This window comes from Sorex fumeus, unplaced genomic scaffold (assembly GCF_029834395.1).
Source record: "Sorex fumeus unplaced genomic scaffold, SorFum_2.1 ptg000233l, whole genome shotgun sequence".
Lineage (NCBI taxonomy): Eukaryota > Metazoa > Chordata > Mammalia > Eulipotyphla > Soricidae > Sorex > Sorex fumeus.
The window spans coordinates 93,563-107,134 of NW_026606290.1; the positions used below are offsets into that span (position 1 = coordinate 93,563).

At 60.9% G+C, this 13,572-nt stretch overlaps 2 protein-coding genes across 2 annotated transcripts in view; one reads left to right on the forward strand and one right to left on the reverse strand.

Annotated features, from left to right (window-relative positions):
- Positions 1–5,143: 5,143 nt before the first annotated feature.
- On the reverse strand, positions 5,144–13,434 carry PRRT1B (proline rich transmembrane protein 1B). The gene is made up of 5 exons (XM_056108753.1): positions 13,336–13,434; positions 11,473–11,620; positions 7,730–8,115; positions 7,176–7,298; positions 5,144–5,303 (listed from the first exon to the last, which is right to left on the reverse strand). Exons 1-5 carry the CDS (start codon positions 13,432–13,434, stop codon positions 5,154–5,156), a joined length of 906 nt encoding a protein of 301 aa, XP_055964728.1. The 3' UTR covers positions 5,144–5,153.
- UCK1 (uridine-cytidine kinase 1) overlaps positions 13,352–13,572 on the forward strand; it is a 212,146-nt gene continuing 211,925 nt past the window's right edge. Inside the window, exon 1 of the mRNA XM_056108854.1 lies at positions 13,352–13,559. Within this exon, the coding sequence (XP_055964829.1) occupies positions 13,455–13,559 (105 nt within the window). The 5' untranslated portion in view covers positions 13,352–13,454. The remainder of the gene's footprint in view (positions 13,560–13,572) is intronic.

A 13,572-nucleotide genomic window follows, 5' to 3' on the forward strand; every position in this document is an offset into this window, starting at 1 on the left:
GCTCCAAGCCCACCCACAGCCCCCACGCAGGGGCGGCTGGACAGGGGGTGTGGCTTACCTCACCACGCACACAGCCCACCTGGGCTCAATCCCCGCCCCCCCCCCCCCCATGGACCCCAGGCCCTGAGCACAGAAGCAGGACTTGGCCTCAGTACCAACAGGTGTGGCCCGAAAAACACAGAACACAAAAACTGTCCTCCCGTTGTTCATCGATTTGCTTGAGCAGTCCCAGTAACATCTCCATTGAGACTTGTTGTTACTGTGTTTGGCATAGCGAATACGTCACGGGGAGCTTGCCAGGCTTTGCCATGAGGGCCAGATACTGTAGCTTGCCAGGCTCTGAGAGGGACAGAGGAATCAAACCCAGCTTGGCCGGGCTGGCTGCACACAAGGCAAACGCCCTACCGCTGTGCTATCGCTCCAGTCTGAAAAACACAGAAAAAGTGGAAAATATCTATTCACATACTCTGGAAATACAACCCCCCAAATAAGCACAGTCTGATCAAAGTATTGGGGCCAGAGAGCACAGCAGGAAGGGCCTGGCACACGACCAATGCGGGTTGGATCCCCGGCATCCCATATGGTCCCCGGAGCCTGCCAGGAGTGAGCCCTGAGCGAAGCTGGGTGTGGCCACAAAAACAGAAGAGGAGGAAGCGGTAGGAGGAGGAGAAAGAGAAGAAGGAATGAGGAGGAGGCAGAGAAACGAAGTGGTCCAATCTTTGGGTTGAATTCACTTCCTGGATCTTCTTTTAAAGTGGGGGCAGCGGGAAGCGTCTCTGCCTTGCACACGACAGGCCCGTATGGTCCCCTGAGCCACGCCAGGAGTCAGCCCTAAGCACTGCTGGATGAGACCCCCAAACAAAACAAAACGAGGGAAACGGGCTGCACCCTGTGTTGCTGAGGGTCAGTCCCAGGGACACCAACCAACGTGGCCACGAGGGCCTGACGTTCAGTGCTGCGGGTGGGGTGGGACTTGACGCCAGGCCCAGGTGGGGTCTGGCCCATAGGCTCTGCCCTTGGCCTTGTCTTGGTTGCTCTGGTGATTTTTTTTTCCTTTTTGGGTCATATCTGGCGATGCATAGGGGTTACTCCTGGCTCTGCATTCAGGAATCACCCCTGGCTGTGCTCAGGGGACCATGTGGGATGCTGGGAATCAAACCCGGGTCGGCCACATGCAAGGCAGACGCCCTACCCGCTGTGCTATTGCTCCAGCCCCTGATGATGCTTTCTTAATTGGTTTTTGTTTTGTTTGTTTGGAGGATATACCCAGTGGTGCTGAGAGCTGACCCCTGGCTCTGTGCTGAGGGCTGACTCCTGGCTCTGTGCTCAGGGCTCATTCCTGGCTTTGTGCTCAGGGTCAACTCCTGGCTCTGTGCTCAGGGCTGACTCCCAGTTCTGTGCTCAGGGTTCACTCTGGCTCTGTGCTCAGGGCTAACTCCTAGTTCTGTGCTCAGGGATCACTCTTGGCTCTGTGCTCAGGGTTCACTCTGGCTCTGTGCTCAGGGCTAACTCCCAGTTCTGTGTTCAAGGATCACTCTTGGCTCTGTACTCAGGAATCACTCCTGACTCTGTGCTCAGGGTCACTCCCGGCTCTGGGCTCAGGGATCACTCCTGGTTCTGCGCTCAGGAATCACTCCTGGTTCTGCACTCAGGGCTGACCCTGGCTCTGTGCTCAGGGTCCACTTCAGGCTCTGTGCTCAGGGATCACTCCTGGCTCTGTGTTCGGGGCTGACTCCTGGCTCTGTGCTCAGGGATCACTCCTGGCTCTGTGCTCAGGGCTCACTCCCGGCTCTGTGCTCAGGGCTCACTCCCGGCTCTATGCTCAGGAATCACTCCTGGTTCTATGCTCAGGGCTGACCCTCGCTTTGGGCTCAGGGCTCACTCCTGGTTCTGTGCTCAGGGCTCACTCCCGGCTCTGTGCTCAGAGGATCACCTGGGATGCTGGGGATTGAACCCAGCTGGCTGCACGCAACGCAAACGCCCTGCCCGCTGTCCTATTACTCCAGCCCAGATTCTGCCATCTCTAATGTTATATCCTTGGTTCAAAACACCTCAAAAGCCAATGGAACTGCCAGGAGACTCCGGCCAGCGCGGGCCTGGCAGGGGGCCGTTTACCACTTCCGGAACAGGCATTCCAGAATCCTGACAGCACATGGAGGCCTGCGGAACCCAACACGGATAAACCACGGCAGTGACTCAGCTGCAGTTCAATAATAATGAAAAGAAAAAGAAAAGAAAGATGCACAAAGGAGCTGGAATGCCAGCACAGTGCGGAGGACGCGGGCCTGGCACGCGGCCGAGCTGGGTTCGATCCCCCACATCCCATACGGTCCCCTCAGTGCAGAATGAGTCCTGGGTGTGACCCCCAAACCAGAAGAGAATAAGGAAGAGAGAAAGATGTACAAAGCGCTGACGCTCTCTACACACATCCCAGCCAACCTCAGGCCAAGCCCCCGAGCACACCGTGGCCGAGGGATCGAGACCCGCAGAACCTGTTGGAAGTCGGGCCACGAGGTTTCTGCAGCCGTGGACTGTAGGGTTCAAGTCCATGTACTCTGGGGCGTGCCTTGCACACAGGAGACCTCAGCACCATCCACGGTGCTCGTCAGTGCTCAGGGCACTCCTGGGCCTGGGCACCAGCAGGTTTTCATTCGGACGTTCCACATGCAAACCCACGCTCTAGCCCATGCGCCATCACCCCGGCCCTTGAGGACGCTTTATCCGGGAGTAAAATGTTCCATTAACAGCTGGAATGGCAGTCCAGAAGACAGGGCGCTTGCCCTGCATGTGCCTGACCCAGGCTCGATTCCCGGCATCCCATAGGGTCCCCTGAAAGCGTCACGCATGATCCCTGGGTGCAGAGCCAAGAGGCAGCCCTGAGCACCGCTGGGCATGGCTAAAAAAAAGCAGAAAAGAAGTCCCATTAACATCTGAAAATTAACAGTGTCATATTAACAGAAAAAAACATAATATTTGGGGCTGGAGCGATAGCACAGCGGGAAGGGCATTTGCCTTGCACGCAGCTGACCCAGGTTCGATCCCCGGCATCCTATACATTCCTGTGAGCACCACCAGAAGTGATCCCCGAACACAGAGCCGAGTTACCCCTGAGCATCGCTGGGTGTGACCCAAAACAAAAAAGGGGGGAAAAAAGACAAAGAAAACATAATGTTCTCTATGGATAAAAGAAGGCGATTAATAAACTTTAACATCCAGGCACAGCAAAAAGGAAACTCCCAATGGGAGGCGGCGGGATGTGAGGAGACGCGTTTCCGCGTTTCCCTCCCGGCCGCAGCCTTCTGTGCGGGCTCAGGCTCCTCCATCCACCACTGTCCCGGCCCACTGGTGAGGGAAGCAGGAAAGAACAGAGGGTCTTAGAGGAAGACCAATCAGCCCGAATAAGGTTGACAGCACAGCGCAAGTAGAAAGTTCTACAGGAATGAAGAGAACTAGGAAGTGAATTTTGAAACACTGCCGGAGGGCCGGAGAGATGGCACAGTGGTTAGGGCACTTGCCTTGCATGTGGTCATTCCCAGTTCAGTCCCTGGCACCTGATCCCCGCTAGGAGTGCTCCCTGAGCATAGAGGCAGGAGGAAGTCCTGAGCCCTGCCAGGTATGGCGCACCCCCCCAGCCCTGAGAAAAAAAATGAGCTGAAGACAAAGTCAGTGAGCAAAATCAACAAACCAAGTATATTTAACCGGCAGGCTGACACGAACATGTTCAAGCTGTCGAACACGAAGCACATATAAATCACTTAACACATCCAGTACTGAGGCTGGAGAGACAGACAGTGGGGAAGGCACTTGGCCCTGCAAAAGGCCATCACAGATTTGATCCCTGCAGTATATGGGGACCCTGAGCCCTGAGCATCACTGGGTGGGGCTCCCCCTCACCCCAAGAATAAAAGGAAATACCAGGGACACCAAGAAACTTCTCAGTCATTTCTGCATAAGAAACTGGGGAGTTGGGGATGGAGTGAGGACACAGTGGAGGGGAGCAGGGGCGTCTGTCTGCCTTGCCCACAGCCAACCTGAGTTTGGTCCCCGGAACCGCCAGGAGTGACCCCTGAGCAGAGCCAGGAGGAAGTGGCCACGATGTCACTGTCCTGACCAAGGGCCCTCGAAGGGGAGCTGCCACCGGTCCCCCGGGGGTCTGCAGCCCCGCCTGTGTAGGCAACCCACAGCCCACAGGGGGCAGATCTCTCCCCGTGTCTGCTCACTCTCGACGCCTCCTGAGACTCAGCCACTGTTCCGGCCAGCCAGCGCAACAGTGCTCAGGCCTTACTCCCGACTCGGTGCTCAGGGCCCCGACACCAGATACTGTGCCCGGGACTGGGTCGGAGGCAGCGCCATGCAAGGCCACGTTCTGCCTCTAGCCACACCCCCAACCTTCTTCCACTTTCATGCTTCGGTTTAGTTTGGGAGTGAGTCCAGTGGTGCGTGAGGGAGCAGACGGGGCACCGGGGACCAAGCCGGGCCAGCGCGTGCGAGGCGAGTGCCACCGACCTTCTCTCTGGTCCCCATCATAATTTCTGTGAATTTATTTGTTTGTTCTTTGGGGCCACAGCTGGCAGTGCGCTCAGGCTTATTTCCGGTTCTGTGTTCTGGGATCACTCCTGGCAGTGCTCCAGGGGACACAGGAAGCGCCTGGGATCAATATAGGTCAGCCACGTGCAAGGCAAGTGCCCAACCCGCTGGACTACTGCTCCAGCCCTTCATTTTTTTCTTCTTTTTGGGCCACACCCAGCGATGCTCAGGGGTCACTCCTGGCTCTGCACTCAGGAATTACTCCTGGCGGTGCTCGGGGACCATATGGGATGCTGGGGATCAACATCAACCCGGGTCGGCCACATGCAAGGCAGACGCCCTCCCCACTGTGCTATCACTCTAGCCCCAGTTCTTAATTGGGTCTGAGAAAGGGGGCACATCTAGGCTCTAGGCGCTGCCTAGTCCAGGGATTGCAGTCAGACCTGACCATGGCCAAGCACAGACCCACAGAGGGGGGAGCCGGGGGCCAAGGCGGCAGGGGGTGGTCAGGACCCCTGGGGGAGGGGAGAGGCCCAGGGGCTCTATGGGAGGGGGCCAGGGTCACCCAGGCACAGGCAGCCAGCAGCGAGGCTGGCGCCCACAGTGGAGTGGGGGGCAGGAGTGGCTCAGGGTAGGTAGAGTGCCACCATCACGTAGATCACCCAGCTGGCGGACACGAAGACCCCGAAGAGCAGGCTGAAGAGCACCAAGCCGCGAGCCTTGCGGGATGCCTCCTCGGCCTGGGCCATGTCCCCCCGGCTCAGCGCCGCGCGAGTCTGCAACGAGATGGCCGAGGCGTGACGGGCCAGGCAAGCGGAGCCACACAACCTACCCCCTCGTTGTGGGGGACAGAGGCCCAGAGAGGGGAGGTGAGCGGTCAGCGGCCACGCAGCCTGCGCTGGGGTCAGGGCTTACATACAGGCCGTGGTCTCAGGCTGAAAGTGGCCTTTTCCCGGCCCTCCTCGCCAACGGGGGCGTCAGAGCTGTGGCCTCACTGGGACTCTAGAATCTGAATCTTCAGGAGAAAGGACAGATGGATGCAGGCCACTGAGATACGGGGAGAGGGCTGGTGTATAGAATGGGTGATGGATGGATGGATGGATGAATGGATGGATGGATGGATGGGTGGATGGATGAATCGATGGATGAATGAATGGATGGGTGATGGATGGATGGATTGGTGGGTGGATGGATGGTGGAGGATGATGGATGGATGGATGGATGGATGGGTGGGTGGATGGATGATGGATGGATGGACGGATGGATGGGTGGATGGATGGATGGGTGATGGATGGGTGGGTGGGTGGATGGATGGTGGAGGATGATGGATGGATGGATGGATGGATGGATGAGTGGATGGATGGGTGGATAAATGGATGGGTGATGAATGGATGGATGGATTGATGGGTGGGTGGGTGGATGGATGGATGGATGGATGGTGGAGGATGATGGATGGATGGTGCGGGATGATGGATGGATGGATGGATGGATGGATAAATGAATGGGTGATGAATGGATGGATGAATTGATGGGTGGGTGGGTGGATGGATGGATGGTGGAGGATAATGGATGGATGGTGAGGGATGATGGATGGATGGTGAGGGATGATGGATGGATGGATGGATGGATGGGTGGATGAATGGATGGGTGATGAATAGATGGATGGATGGGTGGGTGGATGGATGGATGGATGGATGGGTGATGGATGGATGGATGGATGGGTGGGTAGATGGATGGATCGTGGAGGATGATGGATGGATGGATGGATGGATGGGTGGATGGGGTGGGTGGGTGGATGGATGGTGGAGGATGATGGATGGATGGATGGATGGGTGGGTGGATGGATGGATGGGTGGGTGGATGGATGATGGATGGATGGACGGATGGATGGGTGGATGGATGGGTGATGGATGGGTGGGTGGGTGGATGGATGATGGAGGAGGATGATGGATGGATGGAGGAGGATGATGGATGGATGGATCGATGGATAGATGGATGGATGGGTGATGGATGGATGGATGGGTGGATGGATGGATGGATAGATGGATGGATGGGTGATGGATAGATGGATGGATGGATGGGTGGATGGATGGATGGATGGGTGATGGATGGATGGATGGATGGGTGGATGGATGGATGGATAGATGGATGGATGGGTGATGGATGGATGGATGGATGGGTGGATGGATGGATGGGGGGGTGGGTGGGCAGATGGGTGGGTGGGTGGATGGTGGATGATAGATGGTGGATGAATAGTGGAGGCATAAATGGATGATGGATGGATAGGTAGATGGTGGATGATGGATCAGTGGGTAGGTGGTGGAAGGATAGATGGATGGTGGGCAGGTGGATGGGTGGTGGATGGCAAAGGGATGGATTAACGGTGGGTGGAAGGATGGATAAATGGTGGGGGGAATGGATGGCTGACAGGAGTGACAGATGGAAGGCAGGTGGGTGGAATGCAGACCCTACACCAACACACACGAGACCTACTAGACGGGGAACACACCCACCACACATCACACCTTCCCCTCAGACTGTTCGGGGCGAACTCTCTGGAGGGCGCAAGGGGAGCTCGGAGTACACACTGGACCTCCCCCTTCCTGACCCCTCCTGAGGCTCTGCAAGGGGGGAGGGGTCCCACCTACCTCATGGGAGTAGACGACAGCCATGAGCCCGGTGAGCAGGCAGCAGAAGAGCGTCACCAGTACCGACTCCATCATGTAGTCCTTGGGCAGGGGCCTGTGCTCGGCCAGGCCGGGGCCACCGTACTGCAGGGCAGAGCATGCGGGTGAGGGGCACCGCCACCAGGAAGGGACGGGAGAGGACCACTCGCCCCGGCCCTCTGCCTGTCCCTGTCCTGATGAATCCTTAGCCTAGGAGTCACCATCTGCCTCCAGTGCCCCCGATCTGGAAGTTCTCCATGGGTGACCCAGGGCTTTGGAGGGTTGCTCTTTTTTCCCCTTAGAAATCTCACCAAGTCATTGCCCACCTGAAGGCCTGGGCCCGTGTGTGGATCCCCCCTGCCAACCACTCCCCATTTCCAGCAACACAGGGAGCTGGTCCCCTGCCCTGCTGGCTGCCCGCTGGAGAACTCCTCTTCATCCCTCAGAACCCGGCTCAAATGTCCCCACTCCTAGGAAGCCCCAGGACTCTAGCCGCTAGGCTATGCGGGCCGGGGGCTCGGGGTGGGCTCACTCACCACCGGGAAGGGCGTGAAGAGCGGCTGCGGCGGCGGCGCGGGGTAGAGGGTCGCAGGGGGCGGCGGGTACAGGGCCTGGGGGGTCGCTGCCGGCGGGAAGAGCACCGGGGCCGGCGGGAAGGGCGGGTAGAGCAGCTGCACGGCCTTGGGGTCGGGAGGCGCGTAGGGCGGGGGCTCCCCCACCCAGCCGAGGGGGGCCCCGCCGGTAGCCCCCTTGGGCCCCGGCCCGGCCTCGCCCGCGGCCTGGGCGGAGGGTCCCTCGGCCGCCGGCTCCGGGGGGTCCCCGCTCTCGTCCAGGAGCTGCGGGCGGCGCGGCAGCTGCGGGAGCTCGGGGCCCGCTGCTTCCCGGGGGGCCTCGGGGCCGCCGCCCCCTTGGGTGTCGGCGCCTGGGGAGACACGGAAAGGGTGGGTGAGCCGGGCCCGCCCCGCAGCCCGTCCCCACCGCTGATTGGACCAGGGAAGGGGGCGCTGGCCCAGAGCAGCCTCTGATAGGCTCTCCGGAGAGTCCGTCACGGGGGTGAGCCAATCGCATCTCTGAGCGGGAGCCGGCGCGGCAGGATGCTGGGAAGGGGCGGGAGCAGCCACTGCATCCCACGGGGCAGAGAAACAGAAGCCCCGGAGCCCCCACGGAGCCCCCGACGTCGGGGCAGGCACAGACCCGCCAGCAGCACCCAGACGCCAACGACCCAGCCGAGACGGCAAACGCCTCTCCCCGCAGGCTGGGCACGGGTGGCCCCAGACCAGCCGCAGATGGCCGCGAAAAGCCGGCATCCCCAGGAAAGTTGAACAGGCCAGGATGCTGCCCGGTCTCTCACCCCGCAGGGAGGAGCAGCCCTCGGAAAAGGCCGCGGACCACCGGACGCTGCACCAGACTGCAACTAACGGCCTCGGGAGAGAGAACAGAGAGAGCAGGAGGCGGGAGCCCAGCCGGGAATGAGGCAGGCAGGGCGGTGCTCAGGGCGGACTCCCGGCTCGGTGCTCAGAGCTGACTCCCGGCTCGGTGCTCAGGGCTGACTCCCGGCTCGGTGTTCAGGGCTGACTCCTGGGTCGGTGCTCAGGGCTGACTCCTGGCTCAGCCCTCAGGGATCACTCCTGGAGGGGCTCGGGGGACCTTACGAGATGCTGGGGATCAGAGATCAAACTGGGGTTGACTGCAGGCCAAGCCAGCACCTTACCCACTGCCCTGTCTCTCTAGCACCTGAGTAAGGCCTTTTAAAAGAAATCAAACAGGACCGGAAGGACAGGCCGGGGCATTATCCTGCACGCTGCTCACCCCAGTTCCATCCCCAGATGGTCCCTTGAGCACCTCCAAGAGTGATCCCTGAGCACAGAGCCAGGAGGAAGCCCTGAGCACTGCGAGTGTGGCCCCCCAATTCACAATAAAATATAAGGAATCAGGACTGAAGAAATAGCACAGAGGGGAGGCAGCTGGCCTTGCACATGGCTGATGAGGGTCCGAGGGTCCGATCCTTGGCACCCCATATGGTCCCCCAAACAATGAGTGCTGAGTCAGGAGTAAGCCCTGAATATCACAGGGCATGGCACCAACCTTTTTTTTTAATTTAAAAAGTAAAAGAAGGGGCTGGAGCGATAGCACAGCAGTTAAGGCCTTTGCCTTGCACACAGCCAAACCGGGTTCGATTCCCAGCATCCCTTATGATCCCTTGACCACCGCCAGGAATAATTCCTTAGTGCAGAGCCAGGAGTAACCCCCGAGCATCACCGGGTGTGACCCAAAAAGCAATAAATAAATAAATAAATAAATAAAAGGAATTAAGTCATTTTTGGTGGGGGAGTTGGGGCCACACCCAGCAGTGCTCAGGGGTTACTCCTGTCTCTGCACTCAGGAATTAACTCCTGGCAGAGCTCAGGAGACCCTATGGGGTGCCGGGAACTGAACCTGTGCTGGCTGCGTGCAAGCGTTGTACTCTCGCTCTGGCCCCAGGAAAGTCTTTTACTGGGGGGCACCAGGCCACAGTCAGCAACGCTGGATGACTCCTAGCCCTGTGTTCAGCATATGCTCCAGCCAGCTGGAGGTAGAGGGGGGCCAGTGGCACGTGAGGAGGACCCCTGAGCCCCTGCCACCCTCTTCAGCCCCCACATAGAATCTTCCAACTAAGACACATAATATCCGAATGGGGGGGGGGGGGGGCTGGAACGACAGCATAGCAGGGAGGGCGTTTGCCTTGCACGCAGCCAAACTGGGTTTAATTCCCAGTATCCCATAGGGTCCCCTGAGCACCGCCAGGAGTGATTCCTGAGTGCAGAGCCAGGAGTTGATAGCCGGGTGTGACCCAAAAAAGCAAAAAAAATAAGAATAAATAAATAAACAAAAATAAAAATACAGCCACTTAATATCTGAATGTGCCTCACAGTCTCAGTTGCAAAACAGAAGACGGGAAACGAGGCCACGAAACCAAGTGCGGGTGATCAGAGAAGTCAAAAGGAGAGGTGAGCCACCTCTGGGCCCCAGCTCTGGGTGGAGACTCTGGGCAGCTCCGGGCCCCAGGGTGTCCCAGGAGAGGCCGGAAGGGCTGCAGAGCCACACGGGCTGGTGAGGAATCCACAGACTCCCCCACTCAGAACCCCCAAGCAGGGCGTGGGGGGGGGGGGAGTGAGGAAAGGGGAATCCGAGGCCGCACAGGAAGGTGGGGGAGGGGAAAGAAAGGTACGAGAGATGGTCTAGCCGGCAGGGCGCCTGCCTTCCTCCACCGACTGGGGTTCAATCCCTGGCACCCCTTTGTGGTCTCCAGAGCACCGCCAGGAGTGACCCCTGAACACAGAGCCAGGAATCAGTGCTGAGCACCACTGGGTGTGGCCCCAAAACCAAAAGCAAAAAAAAAAAAAAAGAGATTCACTTAAAAGGGGCCTTCCAGGGGTGCCTTGGGGTCTCAGAGGGCTAAGTACCCCTGAGGGCTCTGCCTGCCCAGTTGGGCTCTCGACTACCGGAGGAGGAGTAAGAATGAGGGTCCTGGGCGCCTGCAGGGTACTGAATGAGCTGGATCCGCATTCTAAGGGGAGGGGACACAGCACAAAGGTTGCTGTTGGATGGAGGGCCCTGGGGGCCATGGGGGAAGAGGCCGGGGCCCTGCAGTGGGGACCATCGCGGCAGCAAGCAGCCTTTGACCCCACACCTGGGGCTCCCGGGGTCCCTCCACCAGCCCCGCACCGGGACCCTGTCACCAGCTATCCCCGCCTCCGCCTCCTCCGTCCCCTCCCGGCGCCCCAGAGTCAACAAACCAGGCACCTGAGCCTCAGGGACACTTGAGCCATGCGACATTCAGCCAGGAAAGGGGGGTGGGGGAGGAGAGGGTGTTTTTTGGTGGGGGCAGGACTGAAGGCCTGGAGGCGTGGGGGTGGGGAGGCGGCTACAAAAATCCAGGTGCAACCCCCTAGGTTTGGGGGAGCCGGTGTCACCACCTCCCACCCCGCCCCCCTCCTTCGGGTCCGGTTGGGGGGGTGGCTGGGGGGAGGGGAGGCACGTCGCCACCGGCTCTCCCGGACCGCCCCTTCCCCGGGTCCAGGGCTTCAGGTCAGCGGGGTGAACTAGAGCAACAAAGGGGGACGCGGGAGGCCGTCCCCCCCGCCCCCCGTTGCTCTGCCCGTGGCGGGGAGGGGGGCGGGGCTCGAGTGGGGCGCCGTGGGTGGAACGAAGCGGCCCGAAGTTTGCACTTTGCTCGGCGGCCTCCCGCGGGAGGGACCCCGGGCGAGGGCGCTGGGCCCGGACCCCGCCGCGCGCTCACCTGGCTCCATCCGCTCCGCGCTGGGTCCCGCGTGGCCCGGCCGCGCGGTGGCGGGTCCCGCGCCTGCAGCCTTGGGGCAGCGGCTGGGGCCGCGCAGGCGCCCGGAGTTCGCGCCCACGCCCCCTGCGCGTCCTACCTGGTCGGCGTCCTGGAAAAAACAAAGTTGGTAGAATTTCACCCCGCCCCCGACGGGCAGCGCATCAAACATGAACGGGCCAAAGACACCGTTAGAAAGGGACGGGGCCGCGCGGAGGGCGCCTGCTTCGCACGCGGGCGACCCGGGTTCGATCCCCGGCACCCCATACGGTCCCCGAGCACCCCAGGAGTGATTCCCGAGTGCAGAACCAGGAGGGTCCCCTGAGCATCGCCGGGTGTGACCCAAAGAGCCAAAAAAAAAAAAAAAAAAAAGAAAAGAAAAAAGCGAGGGGATAGGCGCTTGCCTGGCATGCAACCGATTCTGGTTGGCTCCCCAGCACCCCTATGGCCCCAAGCCCCGCTGGGTGTGACCCCCAAATTTAAAAAGTTGATTTTCTTTGGGGGAGAGGAGGTTTGGGGTGCGCTCTGGGCACTTCCTCCAGACGGGCTCTTAGGCAAGCGCATGGACCCAGCCAGGGTCCCGCGTTCCTGGGGTACCGTGGCTCCGTGGTCCTTAGGGCCCTGCAGGGACACCGTGAGATGAAGCGCACCCAGTTTTGGGCACTGAGGCTGCCTTCAACACCCCTCAAGCCCTAACCCCGCGCTTCTGGGTTTGTTTGGGGGTCGCACCCGGCTGGGGCCTGAGCGCCTCCCGCAAGTCCCCTCCGCCTTGGGCTTCTCTTCCGGCCCTAACACGCGCTTTTCTTTGGTGGTTTTTTTTTTTTTTGCTTTTTGCGCTTTTCTTTGTGCGTGAATTGACTAATACGATTCCAGCCTTTTCTGTTTTGGGGGGGTAGGGGTGGGGGATTAGCACTCCCAGTGTTGCCCGGGCTAACTCCTGGCGACCTTCTGGGGACCATACGGCGCCGGGACTGACCCCGAGCAGCTGCGTGTTCTCCCGGGCCCCTCGCCTCAGCCTGAGAACCACCGAACGGACAAAACCCCGCGCCGGCGAACCCGGGTCCGGCCAGAAACCAGGACACAGAACACAGGCTCCCCGCCACCGAGGGCTGGTCCTCCTGGGCGGGCGCCTCGCCCCACACCGGGCTCTTGTGCCCAGTCCACGCGCGTGGGCTCTCCCCTGCACCTCCTCCCTCTGCTGACCGGGACACCCCCTAACCCCGCGCACGCACACACGTGGGCACCACGGAACCTGGCCAGCCGGTGTGCACGATCAGGCCCTGGGAAACGGGCCCCCTACCTACGCTCCGTGGGAGCCTGAAGTCAGGCGTGACACCTGTCCAGGGGCCAGGGCAGCCGCCAAGGGATCGTGGGGTGAAGGGTCAGCGCCACGATGACCCGGCGGCCACGCGGAGGGCAGCGCCCGCGAGGCCGGGGGAGGCGGGGCGGAGGCGCGCGCCGGGTCCGCGGCCCATGCCGGTCACGTGGCCGGGGGTCTCACGTGCCCGCTCGGGCTGACCTCTGTCCGCACCCGAATCCCGCAGTCTGGGGGCAAGGGCGCGTGTGGGGCAGGGGCGTGTCCCGGGCACGGGAGAGGCGGGAGCAGGGAACTTTCGAGGGGACCCGCCTCTGCTGGGGAAAAGCGCCCGGTGCCCAAAGACCCCTGCACCCGAGTGCCACCCTGAGTGGCCTTTGTCCTTCGCAGCCCGGGTGCAGAACCAGCGACCACGAACAGCTGCCCGGCCCAGGGCTGTGCGATGCCCGCGGACTACAACTCCCGCCCTGCCCCGCGCGAGCCAGCGGACTACAATTCCCGTCATGCCCTGCGCTCCCGCCGCGCGCTTCCCGGAAGTGGAGCTCGGGGGGCGTCTCCGACTCGAAGCGGCGGCTGGCAGGGGGGCGCGGCGGGAGCGGGGGGCGCCCCATGCGGACGAGCGGGGCTGGACATGGCTTCGGGCAGCGGTGACGGCGAGGCCGCGGCGCCCGAGGAGGACCGGCCGCACCAGCGGCCCTTCCTGATCGGGGTGAGCGGCGGCACCGCCAGCGGCAAGGTGAGTGGCCGGG

What these genes read in the sequence shown, in the direction of transcription:
- PRRT1B (XM_056108753.1), bottom strand. Translation starts at nt 13,434, where the DNA reads ATGGGGCGCCCCCCGCTCCCGCCGCGCCCCCCTGCCAGCCGCCGCTTC. An exon ending in GGGAAGCGCGCGGCGGGAGC is followed by an intron (nt 11,621 to 13,335) that starts GCAGGGCATGAC and finishes TGTTTTTTCCAG; the next exon opens with GACGCCGACCAGGTAGGACG. An exon ending in CTGTCGTCTACTCCCATGAG is followed by an intron (nt 5,304 to 7,175) that starts GTAGGTGGGACC and finishes ATCTCGTTGCAG; the next exon opens with ACTCGCGCGGCGCTGAGCCG.